General features: G+C 41.2%; 2 protein-coding genes across 2 annotated transcripts in view; both read right to left on the bottom strand.

Moving 5' to 3' along the window:
• The window catches only part of LOC122966422 (transmembrane protease serine 9-like), a 59,879-nt gene that overhangs the window by 31,399 nt on the left and 4,540 nt on the right, over positions 1–23,940 (bottom strand). Inside the window, exon 5 of the mRNA XM_044330631.1 lies at positions 22,638–22,783. Within this exon, the coding sequence (XP_044186566.1) occupies positions 22,638–22,783 (146 nt within the window). The remainder of the gene's footprint in view (positions 1–22,637; positions 22,784–23,940) is intronic.
• Positions 1,983–5,693, bottom strand: LOC122966423. Its single transcript, XM_044330632.1, has 2 exons — positions 5,258–5,693; positions 1,983–4,565 (listed from the first exon to the last, which is right to left on the bottom strand). Exon 2 carries the CDS (start codon positions 3,965–3,967, stop codon positions 2,873–2,875), a length of 1,095 nt encoding a protein of 364 aa, XP_044186567.1. The 5' UTR covers positions 3,968–4,565; positions 5,258–5,693; the 3' UTR covers positions 1,983–2,872.

The raw sequence follows: 23,940 nt of genomic DNA, 5'->3' as shown, positions 1-23,940 counted from the left end.
AACAACGGTGAAATGGTTACCATGTAGGTTATCGCTGAACTTTTCAGTGACTGACCACTTTAGCGCTAAGAATTCTAATTCATGCACTGGGTAGCGACTTTCACTACAGGACAGCCCTCTGCTCGCGTAGCCAATAACTCGGAGCTGACCCTCTTGCTCCTGATACAGGACAGCACCAAGCCCGGTGGTACTGGCGTCAGTGTGGAGCACATAGGGCTTCTGGGGATCCGCAAAACCCAGCACAGGTGCGGTGGTAAGTTTGCTAATGACGGTCTCGAATGCTTGCTGGCAAGCAGGGGACCATCATTCCCCAAAGAGCTCCTTTGGATTATGGTACTGTTCTGATTTCTGTTTCATCTTCACCTTCTTTTGAGAAGGTGGGTAACCCGAAGTTAGATCATGGAGGGGCTTCACGATACTGGAATAACCTTTAACACACCTCCTATAGTACCCAGCAAACCCAAGGAAGGATCTTAATTCTTGCAAGTTCTGGGGAATTGGCCAAGTCTTAAGGGCAGAGATATTCTCTGGATCGGTTTGTACTCCATTCCTGGACACCACATGGCCAAGGTAACGGACTGACGTCTGAAAGAAGACACACTTTTCCGGGGACAGTTTCAGACCAAACTCTTTGAGACGAGAGAGCACTTTTATCAACTTCTCCTCATGTTGCTCTAGGGTTCTGGAGAACACAATCAAGTCGTCGAGGAAGACCAACACATCCTTTAAATGCATGTCTCCCATGCACTTTTCCATTAATCTTTGAAATGTGCTCGGAGCATTCGTCACTCCCTGAGGCATGCGACTGAACTCCCAGAACCCGAGAGGGCACACAAAAGCAGTTTTTGGTTTGTCTGCCTCCTCAACCTCTATCTGATAAAACCCTGATTTTAAATCGAGGACAGAGAACCACTGGGAGCCATTGAGAGCACAGAACGTGTCCTCAAGTTTGGGGAGAGAATATGCATCCTTAATGGTCTGGAGATTGAGACGCCTGTAATCTATGCACAAGCGGACCTGGCCATTTTTTTTCCTGACCACCACAATTGGTGACAAGAATGGTGACTCCGACTCTCTGATGACTCCTGCATCAAGAAGCTCTTGGATGTGTTTCCGAACTGCCTCAAGGTCTTGTGGGTGGATTGGTCGAGGGCGCAGTTTGAAGGGAGTTTCATCCGAGAGCTTTATGTGATGCGTTACCTTATCTGTTCGGCCGAAATCCAAGTCGTGTAGCGCAAACACGTCAAGCATGTTGTTGAGTTTCCGAGTGATGCGTTCTTTCCACTCAGGTGGGACTGGGGACTCGCCAAAGTTAAAGCTTAGAGCAGGCTTTTGGGAGAGCTTTGTCTCTGGCGACCCTTGGAATGGCTCAGGTGCCTTGGCCACACTGTGCTCCTTTAACAATATGGTCTGGTAAGTACAGATCTGTGCTATTGTGCACTTTGCAGGAATGGCAATATCATGATCAGACTCATTACAGATCACAACTGGTAGCTTATTGGGCCGCCATTGGGGAAGATCAATCAGGGCAGCTTTAACAAGCAAACCACCTTGCAAGGAGGATGAAGATGGATGTTCGATAAGAACGGACTTCTCGCTCTGGAACCCGTTCATTGGAGCAACTCCCTCCAGTACAACAGTTTCACCAGCTGGAATGATTTGGGAGCTCTTCCCATGTAGCCTCACTACACCGCAGGGCTAGATGTTGTTTGCCCGCTTGTGTCTCACCTCAAGTATTATGCTCTGTAACCGTGCGGGGTAGGCTGATGTGTCATTCCAGTTTTGGAATAGATGTCATAGAGCACATCAAGGGTATTAGTGCCTATAAGCACAAGGGGCTCTGTGACGGCTTCAAAGTCAGGTATGACTAGGGCAAGTGTGTTTACATCAACTGATGCCCCCACAAGTTCTTTTGGGAAAGTTACAGCCAACTCAACATAGCCCAAATAGGGGACGGACTGCCCCGCTGCTCCCTCTGTTGTCTGTTGAATAATGGCTTAATCTCTTGCTCTGAAAGATGTTGTGTGTAGAACGACTGAGGAATGGTTGTTACTTGTGAACCTGTGTCAAGCAGGCAGTTGACTGTTTCGTCTTTTATGGTCACTCGAGCCGTACTCTTGGTGCCAACCAACCGCTTGGGAAGCCGGAAAGGTGGGTTTCGATACACATGTTCCAGGCTGGAACATGATTGGGCTTTGACTCTTCCAGCTGGGGGTTTGTTTACATCTGGGGGATGTTGCTGACTCTCCTCAGCCCCTGTTTGTCCCGCAACAGGGCCTGTTACTCGTTTAAAGGCGGGCTGGGACCATTTTGTGTTTCCCACCTGTGCTGCTTTTCCTCAAACTGCTTCCTCTTTTCAGCTACTAAAGCTGGGTTTGCTGTGCTGGTGCAAGATGGAGCAATGTGTCCATCTTCCCCACAGTTGAAGCAGTACCCGTGTTTGGGTTTGTTTGCCGGGTTCTTTTTGATCGGTTCTCGCATGTCTGTCTTGGCATCATCTGGCCCTGATACTCTACTCTGAAACTTCCCAGCTGCTCCCTTGTCGCCACCCCCCTTTGTCCTTTTCGTTTGCATGAATGAGGTTAGTTGACTCTGTAGACTAACCACCTGTTTCCTCAAGTCCTCAATAGCACTGAGGCCAATCTCATGACTCTCCTCTGGCACACAGGCATATGCACCATGGAACTGCAACTGGGCTTTCTGCTTTGTAGCACCCATATGTTTTTTCATACGACTGGCTTACGCTTGCTGTTTGTCTTCTTCAGAGCGTATCATTAGCAAGAGATCTGAAAATGAGGGTGGACTACTTTTCTTTTGTTCGAGTTGCAGGGTGTTGAGCAAGGCATTATCCCAACACCCCCTGCAGAACTGCTTAAGAAGGTGTCTGTCTACCTCCTCGTGTACAACCCCGCCCCTTTTTAATCGCAAGGTTTAAAACTAGCTGCAGCCGATGGAGGTAAGCGGAGGGCCTCTCACCCAGATCTTGGAGGGTGTTCAGGAATCGAGCGAAAAGTTCCTCCCCATCTTCCACGGTGCCAAAAGCTGAGTCTAGTAGCTGTAGATAGGCTGAAGGGGGTGACACAGGCCGTAGCCCTTTGACGTCAGCTGCGGGCGGGAGCAAGCTTTCAAAGATCTTTCTGGATATTTGCAGGGGGGACATGCTGGAATCAGTTTGGAGCATCTCAATATGTGAGCGCCAAGTATCATAGTCGGTTTCATTATTAGGTCTGGGGGCCTTTCCAGAGAAGGAGCGGAGTCTCACTGGGGATTGCACTTGTGGGACAGCATCCTGTCTCCATATGATGTGCTCAACCACGACCTTCTGGACTTCAGGTGGATTCATATCACTTACCGAAAGGGATGGTAATCTCTTTTCATTAGTGAGTAGGGCAGAGTCAGTGGCACCTAAGCCATTATTGCTTGGTGATATATCTGAGAATGAGATGAGAGGCTGTTGCTCAGGGCCCAGAGGTGATGGTATGAAGACAGTGGGCTCAGCAGGTATGGGGGGAGGGCCTTCAGCTCGGGGTTGCATAGCTTCAACATCTTCACCGATCTGAGACATCATTTCTTTCAGCACCTCACCATAATCTTTACCACTCTGCTTAGCCAGCTCCTTGAGCTCAGCCAGATATGTCTTGGTAACATTGCTGCCGATCTTAGTAGTGTACACACTGCTTAGTGTCTTTACTTCATAGGCAATGGGGGGATTGCTATGTACTGTGTACGTACGCGACAAGTGAGGTTCTAAGCCTTCCAAGGCTGAACCACTCGAGTACTCAACGATCAGGTTTTGGTAGAGTTCGTCTGATAGATCATCAACAACAAGGGATCTCTCAATTTTGCCATACTTCTTTAGATAGTCAATTACCTGTTCATCTTGATCAGCTATCTGTGTCAGACCATTAACAATAACTGCATTTGGGATTCTAACACCATACCTTTGTACAAAGTCCATATTGGACATGATTTCAGTATTGATATTGAAATTAATTGGCTCCTAGCTGGCTCGCAAGTTCTGTAACCCTTGTTACGATGTAATAACAGAGCACAGGTAAGTAATAGTCAATAGTAATAACTGGACCAGTAACAGAAGACACTAAGCTTTTAAGAGCCAATATTTTGAACATCAATAATGACACAGACCACAATGGTTTGTATGTTTGTGGCCACTTGTTATTTCAAGCTGAAAAGTCAACATGTAATACAACAGCTTTTTTGGAAAGAACAATGTATGAAAAATAACAAACTAAAATAATAAAGCCGGCAAAATAAAACAAAAGATACCCTTTGTTCCCAAAGTTAGTCCTTATTGCGTTGGGGCCCTTTTTCCGACCAAATGTCAGTGTATCACTGTCTATTTTAGTCCTACCACACGGTCTGTGAGAAAGGAGAAACCAAGGAACTCTGCACGCATCTCAGGTTCAATACCAGTGGTTTGGTTCGGCTCGCCACCCAGTTCACACTGGGAATCTCTGGATCTAGGGATCTGAAGCCTTGCAGGAGTCCGGCAGGAAATACTGGCTGCGTCCCCTTTTTCTTTATGGTATCACCAAAAACCTGACCTAGAGACAGGCCAGATGAGATCCAAATATCTCATTACATTCATACTGTCTGCATAAATCATGTTCATTTTCTAATCTCCCGTGAATTATTACCAATTAATAATATTTTGTATTAATTAGTTCAAATCGTGTTCTCAAAAAGGTTTAGTTGTACAACAAAAATATATCTTTAGTTTCAAGTGTTCATTTGTAGTTGTGTAACTATAAATACATTCAAAGTGCTTCTTATAATCATGTTCAATTACACATTAATAACCATCTACAAATACTCAAAATTATGTGGTTACACAAGTAACTAACAAAAGTACATTTTACAAAAATAAAATAAAATACTGTGGAGTACCCCTTTAATTTGGTCAAAATTGCATCAAATGCAGTAAGCATTAATAGTAACGTAAGGCATTAAGGCTTAACGTGCTTAATTGTCTCTCCTTGCACCGGTAACAGTGAGAGATTGCACTAAATATTAACCTCTTTAATTACCATAAACATAAAATAAACATAAATTGCACGTAACACCAAATAATCATGCCAGCTAAGTGGCTAGGCTCAAGTTAACACGCTATTAGCATCACAAAACACAGTCTCAGATAGAGCACTATTAGCACCTTTTAACGGCTATCAGCACCAATTAACATAAATATCAGCTGCCTTACAGTCATCTTAACAGGTTTTATAGTGTTTTCACTCACCGCTGAGTCAAAGTATGAATGAGGTTTACAGCATTTCACCTCGGCAGACCCGCGAAAATCATCCGGCCTCTCACGCTGCTTTACAATCTTAAATGCAACAGTATGGCGGTCAGCAGCTGTTTAACATCATCTAGAATTAATATTACTTCGTTCAGAAGATCATTTTTAGTTCTTGCCCAACGGATGACAAAAGATTTTATTTTCTCTATGTCCCAACAGCACTCGACGTAGCCAGCATAGGTTGTTTTTTAAAACAGGAAGTTATAACAGGAAGCGGAACTGCAGCCGATCACCTGGGACTAGTGGGGTCCATTGATTTGTTATTTGGGGATCTTGTCATACTGAGTCCTTCACTGCTGCTTGGAAAATACAATGTTGGCTGTGTTTCTCCCTTTATGCACATAGTTTCGTGATTTTAAAAAACTTTTAACAGATGTAGTCATTTATATTTGTTATTTGTTATTTGAATGATATTTACTCCAAATGTTATTTTTATACCAACACTTTTTAATAGTTCTTCGTATTATTATTTTCTTAATGTATATAACCAACCTAAATTAATTGTTTGTTTGATTCAAAATAAAATGAATTGTTTTCAAGGATTTTAACGGCTTTTCAATGAATTATTAACTTCTCAATTAAGATGAATTATTTTAAAGGGATAATTCTAATATTACAGGGTGTCATTTTAGAGCCTGGGCTACACACAGCATTGTGAAGTATTCAAACAAACTTCAAATAGGAGCCTCTTGGACTCTTGAATCCACTCCGATGAGAAGTTGTGTGAAGCCAGCAAAACAATTTCATTGTGGCTTAGTATCCTTATTTTGACAACAAGAAAATTCAAAAACTCGTCTTCCACTATCACCTTTCCATCATCCGTTTTATGAATCTCGGGTTTTGTATGAGGTTTCGGGCATAAAGTTTCTTAGAATTTAGTCCTGAGACTGTTTTTATAAATGAGGCCCCACTGAGCAGAATAAAGAGTGTTTATAGATGTTAATAAAGTGAGTCACATTAAAAAGAGCAAACATAAAGAACAATGATAGTCACCTTTTTCTACACAGTGAATCAAGAGGATCAAAGTGAGAGCTAACAGAGTTATGTAAAAGGTGAAAGGTGGGGCTGGGCCCAGTGTGGACAGAGGTACACATACTGCTCTTTGCACTGAGGTGGGAGGAGGTGGTTTAGTAGGGACGACCTCGCCGCTCCTGTCTGCGGTCACCCCTGGAAATAACAATACACTGATTACCTCATGAACGACCAATGAACTACAGCTATAGGATGAACAGGTGTGTGTGTGTTTGTACAGGAAGGGTTTTACACAAATTATTTACTGACGTATTGAGCCAACATTATGTTACATAATGGAAAAATACTTAAATACAAGAAGAAAAAGAAGAAAGGCCTGAATTAAAGAAATATTACACTTATTATCAGACAAAACCAACCCTGTGAAAACATTTTGGTCATTAAAGACACAGATTTTTGTTTGAATCAGTTTACATCTTATCTTGATGTTCTGCAAGTGATGGGTGGATGACAGCGAAGCTCTGAGGCTTGTTTCAGTCATGGGAAGCGCACAGTTTCAGTACAGTATGTGTCAGAGTTTGTGTCAAATGAAGAAAACCATGTGACTGATGACGTCACAAAGCTTCAAACATCACTCATGCTTCATTCAGTTTGTCAGTTTTGAAAGTTTTGCAGTGATATGCTCCAGTGATACACATATCAGTGGGACAACGACAGTGGAGATGATAATAATGATGATGATGATGATGATGATAATAATAATGATATATCTTAATTGATATCAGACTCCAATTACATCACATTGTGACTCACGAAATGTCACTAAAACATATGAGCCCAACAGCTGATTTGCTGACCAGAAAACAGCCTGAGGGAAATACAGAAAGTCAGAAATTTAAGACCAAATTATGTAAATGTGACTGCTGCCACAACCTACATAGAGGTCTACAAACCAACCAATCATAAAAGGTATACATGGAATACACCTGCTGGCATGACATTTTGTGTATTTTTAAATAAAGTTTAGGGGGAAAACCATGACAACCTAGAGTTGTGACCAGTAGGCAGAGCTGCAGTCCTACACACTTCTCTGTGCTTCAGTTAGAGCAGTTACCCACCCAAAACCACATAGAGACTGTGTCCGTCCCCCAACCACTTAAATCAATTAAATCTAAAGTAAACAGAAGAGGATTCATTTATAAAATCTGATAAAAATTAACACCACCACTGCAATAGTACAACAAAATAGAAGAATTAAATGGACTCTTAAATATTAGATCTCATGTCATCTAAAGCTGTATTAGTAAACGATCTAATTTCAGATTATCATATTGATTTATTTTGTCTTACTGAAACCTGGCTGTATCATGAAGAATATGTCAGCCTAAATGAATTTACTCTCAGCCCTAGACCTAAACTTAATTATAACTCATTCGAAAGCTCTGTTCTTAGTCTCTCTCACCCAACCTGGAAAACTTAACAGCCAATTCTATTTGTTATAGTGTACCGTCCCCCTGGCCCATACTCTGAATTTTTATCTTAATTCTCAGAGTTTTTATCAAACTTAGTCCTTAGTACAGATAAAGTAATTATAGTAGGTGATTTTAATATTCATATGGACATTGATAATGATAGTTTTAGCACTGCATTTATCTTATTATTAGACTCAATTGGCTTCTCTCAGAGTGTAACTAAACCCACTCACTATTTTAACCACACCCTCCATCTTCTTCTGATTTAGCGTATCGAAATTGAACATTTAATAGTTTTTCCACAAAATCCTATTGTATCAGACCATTACTTAATAACTTTTGAATTCCTTTCCTTCAGCTTTGAAACTACTGTACCTTGAACTTGAAAATCAGCTTGGATCTGTATTGAAGTTTTCCTTGGTTCTTTCTCAACCATTTGAGCAATCCTTCTGTTCAATCTCGGGCCAATTTTCCTCTTGCGACCACGTCCAGAGATGTTGGCTACAGTTCCTTGGGCCTTAAACTTCTTAATAATATTGTAAATAATGGTCACACGAACATTAAGCTCTTTGGATATGGTCTTGTAACCGTTATGTTGACCATGCTTGACTATTTTCTAATGTCTTCAGACCACTCTCTAGTTTTCCTTCTGTTTTCCATGTTCAATGTGATGCACACAGTGGCACAAAACAGCAGAGTGAGTAATGTTTTCCTTTTAAACCAGCTGCATGAGTGAATATAGGATTGAAAACACCTATGATACTATTTACAACACAATAGTCTACTTAAAGTATCACTACAAATCAATTATATTAAAATATATTTTAATTTCAACACTGTTCAGGGTGAATGGTGCATTATTTTAATAAAATGCAAGGGTACCAATAATTTTTGCCACGTCTGTAACTCACTCATAACCTGAGGTACAGATGAGATTCTGAACAACAAAAATGAAATTATTTGATCAGACAGACAACAGTAGAGCATGCTGCATCTTATTAGAACATAAACAGATACTAGACTTTTGGAAAGCCTCAATAATAAGTTTACAGGAGAGAGATGACAGAAGAGGGTGGAGAGTGATGGGGAACCACATGCAACAAAGGTTTCTGGCCAGACTCAAACTGTGGATGTTGCAGTTCATGGTTAGCACCTTAAACCAGACTACTTGTCTTTTAACTGAGTTTTTTCTTTTGACCTTTTATGTTAAAAGATAAACAAACAATTTTTTTGTTTTTACCAGCGGATGGTATCCTCCTTCATTACTTTTCGCTACACTAGCAGTGTTGGTGTCGGTTGGTCTATCACTTTGGATCAGATCGAAATAGTGGGTTGGAAGCTCAAACTGCTGAAAGAATTTTACATTTGTCTAATGGTGTCAACATCATCAGATGAGTACAGTTTTGAGGTCCTGCTAGTTGAGTATTTCTCATTTGGGAAACTTTTTACTTTCTTTTAAAGACTTTTACTTTTGACCTTCTGTTGTTCCCTTTCCTACTTCAGTGTTTGCCAGTTTTGTTCCATGATTGCTTCAACTTCAACTCTCTCTTTAAAGAAAACACATGCAGCCAGTGTGCCACTGGTAGAGAGTCTCTCCTTTCTTTGCTGTTGCTTGTCTCGTGTAGTCTGGTGGAGATCCTCCTTCTGAAGTGCAAGTCCTTCAAGGACTCTGTTTCTCTATGTTGCTCTGTTTAGAGCAATGTGATGGTGGGACCTCAGGACTCTGATGTGTCAATACATGCATATATTCCACAGAGCTACATAAGATTATACAAGCAAACTATTATTAATGTGGACCATGTGGACAATTCCAAAAAATAATTTTAAACCATTGTAGACAACAATAAAAAGACTACATAATGAAATAAACATCTTGTGGTACGCTACAATAAAAAAGATGGATTACCATGAACTTTGGCACAGACATTCATGTCCACCTCTAGATGCTAGCATGGCTCTATAAACTCTTAGTCTTATTGTTAAACATAAATATTCATGTCTTGATCAAAACACGTAAAAATTCAAGAACAAATGTATTAATCATCCTATATTTAGCTGCTACATTCAAACCTGATAAGTGCGCAGTTATAAATGCAGGCTGTGTATTAGATTAAACACACATACAATCACTTTTTCTGTGCATTTCTTTATTTGTGTAAGCAAAACAAATTAACTGCTATATTAACGTGTCGCTTTTTAGAAATAAAACTGAGAGTAACATTATGTGGGCTCACAGCACAAAAATATGTCACTGAATCAAGTGAAAAATTTTAAAGATTTTTACTTCAGTTTAAAGCAGGTCATTATGACAACATGACAAACGGGAAAATTGTTTACAATTTTCACATTTACTGGACAGTTTTGTGTGACAGTGCTTGGTAAGACTTGAAATTGACATTTACCTTTCAAGGCAAAATAATCATCAATTTAAAGTGCAGCTTTTAAGTATTTATAAAGCAAATACTGTTTAAGTGCTTTGTCTTTTCAGGTAGTAACCTCTGTTATTGTACAGTAGCTCTGTGATATTATGAGGTAAGTGATGGACAGGCAAATCATTGTCACTGTGTTCATCAGACATCTAAAATATGATTCTTCAAGATTTTTCAGTCCATTTGTTAAAGACTGCAGGAAAACCTGTTTAACAATCTTTCATGTCTAAACACTACAGAAAGTGAAAATCATATAAGATTACACATATTTCATTGTTGTGCTGATTAAAAAATAACAATAAAAAACCACATAGGCTACATATACAATCATTTGTTCAGTGGAGCTTAAATAATTCTTCATTTTACACCCACATTATCCCTTTCATTCATAGACCGAAAGCAGTTAGCATCCAGAATCTCTTATTTGGCCAAAAAAGAAAAAAGGTCAACAATGACCAAATTATAAAACTGTGTCCAACACGAACAGCACAAATCATGTTTTATTGTTGGAATAGAGTAGAGAAGTGAGCTGGAGGTGTCGTTTTAACTAAAAAATCAAAAAAATCCTGAAAAGTTTGCCTCGCCACAATACTAATTGTAATCAGATTTTGAGTGTGAAGTGTGTTCATACTAGAAAAGTGACTAAATTAAAGGATAGGTTCACATTTTTAAATTCTATCTTAATATATTCACAGGCCAAAATGTACACTGAAAGAGTTATTGGTCCCTGTAATTATTCCTCTTGGTTTAATATGTATATTAAATACCCTACTTTGAATAATAATTTGTGTCGGATATGGTTTTTCCACAAAAAAAAGTTCAATTATCTTGTTAAAAACCTTAAAATGGCATCTCTTCCTTCTTCCTCATTAAAAATTCCAGGATCTATGAATATGCATTTTTCATGTCAAAAGTTTTCCTGCTGGACACAAGATGTCTCCTACTTCACTGTAAGGTCCATTCTCAGTGTTTGTTCCACATCACACTTGTGTAAGTTGAATATTGGACCATGATTGGCTTCCAAATTATTTGTGATGTCACAATTCATGCTTGTTGTCCCGCCCCTTAAAATTACATTTACAATGAGCTCAGAGAAACTTCCCACTTTCAGTAGCTGAATGAGAAAAACAGCCTTCTAGTGTCAAACTCTGCACATGCATCATTCTGCACAGTGAAGCTAAAACATTCAACTGTAGGAACCAGATTTTTGAGTGGAGGAGACTTTAATTAAAAGACCACTCTGATGTAACCCAGCACACTTCACTTCTCTATTCCTAGTGGTCGCCAATAAAGACAGAATCGAGTCATAGATTAGTTAATGTAGCGTTAAGCCTATATTGTCTCTCATGGTTGTTTACATTCATTTGTGCCCGTCACATCATGTAAACCTATTGAGAAGTAAAGGTAGGTTCCTATAAGGTGAGGTGGAGGAACACAGAGAAGACGAGGAGATGGAAGAAGAAGAAGAAGGGGTGAGCAGGTGAGCCCCCGCTGGTGGTCGTGGTGATGGTCGTGGTAGTGGTCTGGTTAGTGGACACAGTGCTGTTAGGTGCGGTGCTGTTGGTGGAGGCTGGAGATAAGAATGCTCCCACAGTCTGAGCCAGGAAGCTCTGATAGCGGCTCAGTTTGGTGAAGACCATCACCGGATCTGCTCGTGTTTGATTGGTGGTGGTGTTGTTGCCTGACAACACAGCTGCCTGGAACCAAGAGCCGTCTATCTGACACATCATCGGACCCCCAGAATCATCCTGAACAACCAGAAAAGACGGATTAGTTCACGTCCAACATGTAGCTTCTAAAATAACTGGTGTGGACATTCAGTCACAGCATTCTGTGAAACTATTAAAAAAACAATATCTGCCTCTTATTTTTCTTGTTGCAAATCTGCCTTTTGGTGAAATCAGCAAACATTAAATCAGTATTATGATATAATTTTGAAGTTAATTCGTGCTGTTGTTTACCTTTGGACAGAGCCAGGCTAGCTCTTCCCCCTGTTTCTAGTCTTTGAGCTAAGCTAGGCTAACCGTATGCTGTGTGTAGCTTTCATAGATGTATAAAGAGAACCGAATACAGCATCAAAGGCGGGCCCCTGTTCATTCCTAAGTTGCTCAGTGGCGCATGAAGCCAAAAAAAACACTTCCTGGAAACAAACTGCGCACATTCTAAGGGCCCGATGCTCCCATGGAGCATGCTCACTAGAGACTTCTGCCGGCTGAGATGGCTAACTTCTAGTTTAGCCCTCCAGCTAACTTGAAAGGGGATAAAATAATTCAATCATGCGGCTCTTCCAGACTTTTGAAATGTGATCAGACCGAATGGATCAAATTCTGATCGTGAAACAAGTCATTTGACGGGGTTGTGATGCTCAAAAAATTGTATCCGCTGATTTACAGACGTCTCTTTCACAATGTAAGCAATATTTTTCCTAGGATGGCGAAGTCATAACCCACCCTAGTTTGCCTCTGATTGTCTTACCCTGATATTCTTACCCTAACCCAAACGAATCTCACTCCTCATGCCTAAACCTAACCAACCCAACCAATGAGGCAACGAGTACTAGCCAATCAGAGGCAGAGTGGGGGGGGGTCATGACTTTGCCATCTTAGGAAGGGAGTAATGTCAATCCAGAAATGTCAAACTGTTCATTTAAAGATTGCAAATGCACCATGCTAACCAAGCTAGCAGCTAGCACTATGGTCGGCTCCACCCTCTCGTCCAAATATGGTCGCTTCTGGCTCCAAAAAGTAAATATGGCGACGGTCAAATCCAAGATGGCCACAGTTAAATCGCTAAACTCGAGGCTTCAAAACGGCAGTTCACAAACCAATGGGTGAGACCACAATGGCTACATCCATAGTTTTTACAGTCTATGGTCCATGCTCTACACCTGTGATGACGTAAAATGATGATGATAGGTGAAACCTCAATTTACTGTTGCTAAAGAGTAAACTACTGAGTGTCTGTTTAGAGGGAGTAGCGTATGAACCAACCTTTATTCTAGTGTCACCCTCAGGACAAATATTACATATTTAGTCCCACTATCGGTAAGTTTGTAGGAAAACCTTCAAATAAGGATTCCAAATGAATGTTGTCTTATATTCTAACATATCTGAACATGGATGAGGAGTGCTCAGCTAAATTGAAATTTCATTCCACAACTTTGAACCCAGTGGTTGAAGAAGTACTCAGATCCTTCACTTAAGTAAAAGTACCAATAGCAATAACCAGCAATGTAAAAATACTCCATTAGAAGTGAAAGTCGTGCATGAAAAATCCTACTTAAGTACATAAGTATTATGAGCCTGATGTAGTTAAAGTATTGCAGTAAAAGTAGTGGTTTGGTCCCTCTGACTGATATATTATTATATATGACATCATTAGATTATTAATAGTGAAGCATCAGTGTTAGAGCAGCATGTTACTGTTGTAGCTGCTGGAGGTGGAGCTAGTTTACACTACTTTATATACAGTTAGCTAGTTTAGTCCAGTGGTTCCCAACCTAGGGGTCGGGCCCCTCCAAAGGGTCAGCAGATAAATCTGAGGGGTCGTGAGATGATTAATGGGAGAGGAAAGAAGAAAAAAGAAAGTTCTGATACACAAATCTGTTTTCAGTTTTTGGACTTTTTCTCTAATCTTTGATTTTTGCTGAAATATTGGATCATTTGAACATTTATTGAAATGAAAGCATGTGAGAAGTTTAGAGGGAAAAATCACTATTTGGTGGAGCTGTTAACAACTCATAGACATGTGAAATGTGACCCGACTACACACTGCTTTTTGTAAGACGTCAGAGTAAGTACCTCAAAACTGTGCTTAAGTACACTATTTGAGTAAATGGACTTAGTTACTTTCTACCACTGTTGGAACCTAACGTTTATGATGTTTAAAGTCTCACAAATACCTTGATGAAATAGAGAGAAATACTATATCAACAAATGGTATATATTACTCATTATTGTCATTATTCACCTGTTCCAGTGTAAAAGATCCTGTACAAATGTCATCACTGGTTGCTGTGTTCCCACAATTTACCACTGTGGTCTGGAACTCCTGCAGAACTTGTTCCACTAGAGTTGGGAAAAATAAGAAAATGGGAAAATGATGAGGGGAAACACCCAGATGTCCTAAGTGTTTGACATGATAAAGAGAGCTAATGTTATTGTGTCAGTCTGTATGTGAAGGACTCACCCCCTCCTCGCCCAGAGCTCCAGCCAGCAGCCCAGCATGTGGAGCCCACAGTGAAGGTCTGTCCGTTGTCCAGGCAGATGGGCTGGATGTAGTCGGACAGGGTGGGCCGGGCTGCCAGATGCAGCACTGCTACATTAGACCCGGTCAGGGTGCTTAGGGTGATATTTGTCACATTCAGTGTCACCTCAAAGGAGTTGACTCCATTCTGGTTCAAACGGCCCAAGACCACAGTCCATTCAGATGCTGTGGGTGAACTGTGGGAGGAAAAATCGACTCAATTAGGACTGAGAAGAACTTGAAAACCAACCATGTGTTAGTCCGTCTGTCAATATTTTCTAACTTGATATATCAGGCTCACCTTGAGAAGCAGTTGGCGTTGCTCAGCACTGAGTCCACAGCCACTAGAGTCCCACCACACACATGACTTCCATTCTTCTGAAGGCTCGCCATCCACGGCCACATGCCAGCAGTCACCACCGAGCTTCCTCCCAAAATACGTGAATTGATTGGGGCGCTACCGCAGACCACAGCTGGAGAGAAAGGCAAAAGGCAGACAATGAAAGATTTTTAAAAAAGACCACAGAAGATAAATCTATCATTTTAATCATTAAACATCCTTCAAACCCACAGAACTTTATTCTAAATTCTAGCAGGGATCCAAACATTTCCAAAGATACCAAACATGTTAGGATGACTACTGTGAAAATTTGTCCAAAATGATGCACAAACATCTGGAATATTTCTCTTCTGTTAGAATAGTGCAACCATAAAAAGCATGGAGCCTTTGGTTTGAACATTTTCCTCAGTGTAAAGATCATTTATCCTCAATGAAGAGGCGGAACAAGCTGATACAGAATAGATCTGAAACTGTCACACAGTGTGGAAAAATGTGTGATCTCAAAGCTTTTCAAATTTGTGGTAAAAAATCTGTCAGATCTGTTCACAAAGCCTGGACGTTACAGTTACTCACGCTTGACTGTGGTTGTTGGAGGGAGGGTGGTTGGAGCGAGGGTGGTTGGAGGGAGGGTGGTTGGAGGGAGGGTGGTTGGAGGGAGGGTGGTTGGAGGGAGGGTGGTTGGAGGGAGGTTGGTTGGAGCGAGGGTGGTTGGAGGGAGGGTGGTTGGAGGGAGGGTGGTTGGAGGGAGGTTGGTTGGAGGGAGGGTGGTTGGAGGGAGGGTGGTTGGAGGGAGGGTGGTTGGAGGTGGCGGCAGGCCAGAACAGTTGGCACTGAGGTCACTGTCAGTTCCATTGGACGTGAAGGTGACGAAGCCTGGCTGGTCGCTGGTGATTTGGCTGTTGATCCAGGACTGATACTCGGACACTCTGGCGTAGACTCCTGGGAAATTAGGCTCCGCACAACCAAAACCAAAGCTCACAACTCCAGCCTGGACCCAGACACTTCCTGTCTTTGTTACCATCGGACCACCTGAGTCCCCCTTTGAGGAGAGAAACATTCAGGAGTGGGTCAGGAGAAAGAATCTTTGTAGGAGGGGAAATCTAAAGGAAGAACAGGTGGTAAAATGATCACCTGACAGGAGTCCTTCCCTCCGGCACGTAACCCAGCGCAGATCATGTTGTTAGTGATTGTGCCCACTCCATAGTCACAGTTACACTGTCTGTTCCCAACAACAGGAACCTCCACCTCCATTAGGTTTTGTGGGGAAGGAAGGGGTACTAAAGACACACAAAATCAGTTTAATAAACAACACATATGGTGAAATATATTTTGTAAAGGACTCATACCACTTGTTTTGTCCACTAGTGTTCAGCAAAAACAAGTAGTGAACACAACACTGACATATTTCAGCTTTTAAGTTGACATGTTGAACTTGTTAGCAAACAGTTGCTTATTTCCACATCCAGCTGTTATGGAGCAACATTATCATTCATTTGGAATCGTGCTTCTGTCCACCTGGTAAATATAAGTACAATATTCACTCTCTTTTAGCTCAGTTTTTGCTCTTTACCAGCTCCTGAAAGAAATATCTGACTCTTTAGTTGCTAAATGCTGCATTATGTTCACCAGCTAGCCTACAGGTAACTGTGTCTGTTTGCCATTTGGTGCCGAGCAGATATTGTACAGTGGCTTTTTAGAGCTTTTTCCCTGAAAACAGCTGCCTGCTGCAGCCCAAAACAACTCTATGAGAACACCAAACAATGAGCTGAAACTCGCTTTAAAGTTCCAGAAAGCCAAGGAGATCCAGTCGTAGTCCAGTATGCAACTTACACAAGTGTGACACGGAGAATTGAAACCTCCAGTGCACATACACTGAGAATGGACCTCACAGTGAAGTAGGAGGCATCTTTTGTCAAAGTAGGAAAACTTTTGAAAAGAAAAAGATTTGCATATTCATAGATTCTGGATTTTACAGTGAGGGAGATGGAGGAGATGTGATTTTAAGAATTTCTATCAAGGTAAATGAGCTTTTTGTGTGGAAAAACCCACAAATTCATTTTTCAAAGCTAATTATTGTTATTTCCTAAAACATGTCTGGAGGGGATCTTTAAGGTTACTGATATCAGTCAACCTGTCTGTCTGTCTCATGTCAATCATAATGTTTCCGGTGACCTCTGACCTTTCCTCTTGTGCCACAATAAGGACAACATTTCAAATGTTATTTCAGAATCTAGTGAAGTCTAGTCGGCAGTTTGCCATGAAATTTGCTGAACGTATTAATGCTCCTCAGATAAATGAACCCTTTTGATTTTAATGACCTTTCATATCACGTCATTATCAGAATATTCCTAGGAGAGATAAATCATCAGTATGTTGTTTAATCTGTCCAGTACTTTTGTAATGTGGGGTGTGATAAATCAAATCAAATTTATTTATAAAGCACGTTTAAAAATGACAACAGTTGACCAAAGTGCTGTAACAACAAAGGCCATGAAAACACAATTAAGCCACAAAGACCGGTTTAACAGAAAAATGAGACATTTCTTGGTTTTAACACACCGAGTTAAAAGCCAAGGAATAAAAATGAGTTTTAAGATAGGATTTAAAAACAGGCAGTGTGGGAGCCAGTCTAATATGTAGAGGCAACTCGTTCCAGAGTTTGGGGGCTATAACAGCAAAGGCACGATCACCCTAGGTCCTGGCACAACTAAAAGCGACTGGTCAGCAGACCTGAGTGACTTTGATGGGATGTGTGGTTGTAAGAGATCAGAGAGGTAGGTTGGAGATATTCCATTCAGTGATTTATAGGCAAACAGTAGAATCTTAAAATCAATCCTAAAACGCACTGGGAACCAGTGGAGGGATGCTAGTACAGGGGAAATGTGCTCTCGCTTGCGTGGGACAAGATAAAAGCATGTATGACCTTCTCATAGTCATTAAGTGATATAAAGGACTTCACCCTAGATAAAAGCCTTAGCTGGAAGAAACTCGTTTCGACCACTGAGTTTAGCTGTTTGTCTAACCTAAATTCACTGTCCATGATCACACTCAGTTTCAAAGGAAAATAAATCTGCGTGTCGGCAGTTTGCCATGAAATTTACTGACCACATTAATGCTCCTCAGATAAATGAACTCTTTTGATTTTAATGACCTTTCATATCACGTCATTATCAGAACGTTCCTAGGATAGATAAATCATCAGTTTGTTGTTTAATCTGTCTAATGCTTTTGTAATGTGGGGTGTGATAGTATTATCACATGCAGATTATGTTGAAAATATAAATACAAGCTGTAAGTTACAAAAGGTTTCCGTCGCTCACTGAGATGCATTTTTGAATCTGAGAGAGCACAAGTAATAGATGTGCCCCAGTTTCTCAATGACCTACCTCCAAATCCGATGGTGCCCCAACCGGTGATCCAGGTGTCCACGCCGTCGTTGAAAGTGCTGTCTGAGGCTGCCAGGCACACTGGCACAATGAAGTCGTTGAAAGTAACCGGTGAGGAGAGCTTCAGGAGGGAGATGTCGTTGTCATCAGTGCTAGGGTTGTAGCTGGGATGATTGATGATCTGAGAGACCGTTCGAGACACTGCATTGGGGTTGGACCCCTCTTGACTCTGGAGACCGAGGACCACAGCCAAACCCGCTGTGCTGTTCCTGAAGATCAGAAGAGAAACAAAGCAGTGCAAAGACATGAAGAGCAGGGCTGCAGTTGAGACTACCTCAGTCAAGCAGATACAAATCCATTTCTTCTAAACCTCTTGTATTGTTCTATTTGAATAATTGTTGGAGGCCTGAAGAGGAAAATCTCCAGAATTTCACAAGACAAAGCTAGAATAAAGAGATCTAAATTTGAGCAGTAGAACAATAAATTTTCTTCTTTCCTGTCCTGTTAATCATTTTGAGACCCATGATATTCATCTTGCGACCCCTTGGAGGGGTCTCATGGCATGTTGTTTTCCATCACAGCTCTATTCTAACTGCTCACCTTGGGAAGCAGTGAGCAGCCGTCAGCACCCATTCTTTGTTAATGAGGGATCCTCCGCAGAAGTGAAATCCAGAACTTTGCAGACTGGCCTGCCAGGGCCAGCTGCCATTAGGGGCCGCCTGTCCTCCAACAATCCTGGTGTTGAGCGCAGGCCGACCGCACACTACAGAGAGACAGACGATAAAAACACAGAGTGAACAGTGCTCAGCCCTCCCTGAATTACCACTGTGGTTTCTGTTTGCAGGATTATAACCTTCAACTGTGGGTTAAAGATTATGATCCTGGGAGTCTGCTGGGAGGCTCTCAAGATAACAAGCGGTGAAACTATAATCTCATTTCAATATTAGTCTAAATGTTTCTTTACTTCTACTCGCTCTCTTAAAGGACAGGTTCACAATTTTCCAAGTGTGTCTTAATACATCAGCCAGGAGCCCAAATGAACAGTGAAACATGTTTTTCTTGCTGTAATCATTCCTCCTGTTCATACTGACCATTAGAAGATCCCCTCATAACGCACGTACAATGTAAGTGATGGGGACAAAATCCACAGTCCTCCTTCTGTGCAAAAATGTGTTTAAAAGTTTATCTGAAGCTAATATGAAGCTTCAGCGTCCAAATGAGCCAGATCAATTAGATACCGTTCAATGTTACAAAAACTGTAGTGCCAAAGTCCCTCTTTGTGTTACTATACTTCCTTCACAGCTCAACAGGGAAAGACTGTCCAAGGAAACACAAAGAGGGAATTTCATGCTAAAAAGACTGTAAATGTGGCAGATCTTTTAATAGCCAATATGACCAGGAGGAATGATTACAGCAAGGAGAACCTCTTTAACTGTTCCTGTGGACACCTGACTGTTGTTTTAAGATGCCTTTGAAGAATAATGAACCAGTCCTTTAAGACTGTAATTCTGGCTTTGACAGCAAATACCAACAACAATCAGACTATCAACCTTTCTATCCAACAACATGTTTAAAATGTAAACAAGTGGAAACTTTGACTTACCATCTAGTTGTGAGTGAGACTCTGAAAAACAGAAAACAAACAGCTCTTGAAACAACAATTCAGCATTTATATTCACTGATACTCAATACTACAATATTGACTACTAAACTCACTTAAACACAGATTTTTAAAATATGAGTGACATTCATTTTCTCTTCTCTCAGCTAACAGAGAGAGAGAAAAATTCCAGTCACAAAAGAGTTGTTGTTTTCGATGGCATTGCTTCAGAAATCATTATGATCATGAAAGGCTTCAATAACCAAAATTTAAGTGCTGTACCATCCTATAATTTATTGGTTCCTTTTATTGGCTTTTCACCGTCATCGAACAGGTAGGTTCAATGGTGGACTCAAGGGGGAAAAAAAAAAAAAAGCAAAAGTGCCCTTTAAGTGAACCCCACAATAAAGCAAACATGATAAAATGTCCTCTAAGGTGCCCCCACACCTGTTCTGTAAGTATCATCTTAGTTATGGTTAATCGGGATGAAATGCTCTATAGAGTGCCTGTATATGTAACAATCTGGGATGAAATGCCCTCAAGGATGCCTTTTCAGTTGAAGAAAATGTGATAGTGCCCTGTAAAATATCCCCACATGATGTAATGCAGAGCCCTATGAGTTGCTCTTGTAATGGGCTGAGCTGGAGGTTTTGTATGGCTGCCCTTCTAGTGGAAAAAGTGCCATTTAGGGTTCCCCTAATTTAAGTGCAGAATTGGGTGCACTTTCAATGAAAAAAGGGATTAAGTGCCCTCTAGGGTGCCCCCAGGTGTTAGAAAACATGATGCCATGATGAGTGCCCTTCAATAACAAAAAACATGGTGAAGTGCCCTATAGGGTGCCCTGCATGGGAGAAAAACATGGTGAAGTGCCCTTCCAGTGAAGAACATGAGATACTTTGCCTGTAAAATGCCCTTATGATGGAGTAAACTGGCCATTATTGTGAACGAAAATATTTAGAACTGTCTAACTCCTAACTGACAAAGGTTTCAGGAGACATGGATTTATTGAAGCTAGACTAAGCTAGAAGAGAACAGATATTAGCAGTACAAGTGAAACACTGTTTTTCAATTCTGAAGGTTACCTCCCGGTGGGCAGTATTTAATCCTTCACTAGACCCTCGAGATTTACTACATGTCCAAATAAGCTTATTCTTTACTCATCCATACAGGTGTGAGGATTCTATTGGGTACTAGATCCTGAACAAGAAACTACACCGACCTAAGTGAACCATTGTTCACACATTCAGGCAACATGCAATATATTCTTAGAAGAGACAGCCTGGCCATCTGAAACAGAGCACAGCATTTCTTCTACAACCTTAGTTTCCCAAGGAGACAGCCAGCCTCATCAGGACAGCTGCGTTGCTCAGTCATCCTTAGCAGACAGAGAGATGAACTGCTCTGAAAGAGAGAGGTCATGACCTACTCCTCCAAGGTTTGCAGATGACCCAAAAATGACCACTCGTCTAAATAACACTGTCATACTTACCTTTGAGCCTAAAGAAGGAGAACTCCTCTACAATTATGGTAGGAATGAGTGTATGCTGACCATCATGAAAATAAAGAACCCTTAAAAACATGTAGTTGTTGTAGCTGTAACACTGTTCCATTCAGTTGGTTCTGGTACAGTACTACTCACTAGTTTACATGGTTCTGTTGTCTTTGGGTCAGTGCAGTCTGAGCTGCTAGTGATGACTGCATCAGTTGAGCAATCATTCTCCAAACTGAAGCTCATCAAGACCCAGCTTACAAGCAGATGTGGAGAAGGAAGGCTCTCAGAACCTCTGCTGTTGTCCATTAAGAGGGAGGGAAGGGAGGCTATTAACATTTACAAACTCATGGCCAAAAGAATTCTCCTTTTATTTCACCAATTTTGCCTCTCATTTCCCTAACAAGACTGTTCAAAATAGCTAATTCTCAAAAGGCAGACAATGAAAGATGTTTTTTAAAAAAGATCACAGAAAATACATCCATCATTTTAAACATTAAACATCCTTCAAACACACAGAACTTTATTTTAAATTCTAGCAGAGATCCAAATGTTTCCAAAGATACCAAACATGTCAGGCTGACTTTTGGAAAAATTTGTCCAAAACGATGCACAAACATCTGGAATATTTCTCTTCTGTTAGAATAGTGCAGCCATAAGAAGCATGGAGCCTTTGGTTTGAATGTTTCTCTCAGTGTAAAGATCATTTATCCTCAATGAAGAGGCGGAACAAGCTGATACAGAATAGATCTGAAACTGTCACACAGTGTGGAAAAATGTGTGATCTCAAAGCTTTTCAAATTTGTGGTAAAAAATCTGTCAGATCTGTTCACAAAGCCTGGACGTTACAGTTACTCACGCTTGACTGTGGTTGTTGGAGGGAGGGTGGTTGGAGCGAGGGTGGTTGGAGGGAGGGTGGTTGGAGGGAGGGTGGTTGGAGGGAGGTTGGTTGGAGGGAGGGTGGTTGGAGGGAGGGTGGTTGGAGGGAGGGTGGTTGGAGGGAGGTTGGTTGGAGCGAGGGTGGTTGGAGGGAGGGTGGTTGGAGGGAGGGTGGTTGGAGGTGGCGGCAGGCCAGAACAGTTGGCACTGAGGTCACTGTCAGTTCCATTGGACGTGAAGGTGACGAAGCCTGGCTGGTCGCTGGTGATTTGGCTGTTGATCCAGGACTGATACTCGGACACTCTGGCGTAGACTCCTGGGAAATTAGGCTCCGCACAACCAAAACCAAAGCTCACAACTCCAGCCTGGACCCAGACACTTCCTGTCTTTGTTACCATCGGACCACCTGAGTCCCCCTTTGAGGAGAGAAACATTCAGGAGTGGGTCAGGAGAAAGAATCTTTGTAGGAGGGGAAATCTAAAGGAAGAACAGGTGGTAAAATGATCACCTGACAGGAGTCCTTCCCTCCGGCACGTAACCCAGCGCAGATCATGTTGTTGGTGATTGTGCCCACTCCATAGTCACAGTTACACTGTCTGTTCCCAACAACAGGAACCTCCACCTCCATTAGGTTTTGTGGGGAAGGAAGGGGTACTAAAGACACACAAAATCAGTTTAATAAACAACACATATGGTGAAATATATTTTGTAAAGGACTCATACCACTTGTTTTGTCCACTAGTGTTCAGCAAAAACAAGTAGTGAACACAACACTGACATATTTCAGCTTTTAAATTGACGTGTTGAACTTGTTAGCAAACAGTTGCTTATTTCCACATCCAGCTGTTATGGAGGAACATTATCATTCATTTGGAGTCGTGTTTCTGTCCAACTGGTAAATATAAGTACAATATTCACTCTCTTTTAGCTCAGTTTTTGCTCTCTACCAGCTCCTGAAAGAAATATCTGACTCTTTAGTTGCTAAATGCTGCATTATGTTCACCAGCTAGCCTACAGGTAACTGTATCTGTTTGCCATTTGGTGCCGAGCAGATACTGTACAGTGGCTTTTTGGAGCTTTTTCTCTGAAAACAGCTGCCTTCTGCGGCCCAAAACAACTCTATGAGAACACCAAACAATGAGCTGAAACTCGCTTTAAAGTTCCAGAAAGCCAAGGAGATCCAGTCGTAGTCCAGTATGCAACTTACACAAGTGTGACACGGAGAATGGAAACCTCCAGTGCACATACACTGAGAATGGACCTCACAGTGAAGTAGGAGGCATCTTTTGTCAAGTAGGAAAACTTTTGAAAAGAAAAAGATTTGCATATTCATAGATTCTGGATTTTACAGTGAGGGAGATGGAGGAGATGTGATTTTGAGAATTTCTATCAAGGTAAATGAGCTTTTTGTGTGGAAAAACCCACAAATTCATTTTTCAAAGCTAATTATTGTTATTTCCTAAAACATGTCTGGAGGGGATCTTTGAGGTTATTGATATCAGTCAACCTGTCTGTCTGTCTCATGTCAATCATAATGTTTCCGGTGACCTCTGACCTTTCCTCTTGTGCAACAATAAGGACAACATTTCAAATGTTATTTCAGAATCTAGTGAAGTCTAGTCGGCAGTTTGCCATGAAATTTGCTGACCACATTAATGCTCCTCAGATAAATGAACCCTTTTGATTTTAATGACCTTTCATATCACGTCATTATCAGAATATTCCTAGGATAGATAAATCATCAGTTTGTTGTTTAATCTGTCTAATACTTTTGTAATGTGGGGTGTGATAGTATTGTCACATGCAGATTA

This window comes from Thunnus albacares, chromosome 17, assembly GCF_914725855.1.
Source record: "Thunnus albacares chromosome 17, fThuAlb1.1, whole genome shotgun sequence".
Classification (NCBI taxonomy): Eukaryota; Metazoa; Chordata; class Actinopteri; order Scombriformes; family Scombridae; genus Thunnus; species Thunnus albacares.
This window is presented reverse-complemented; position numbering and strand designations above follow the sequence as displayed.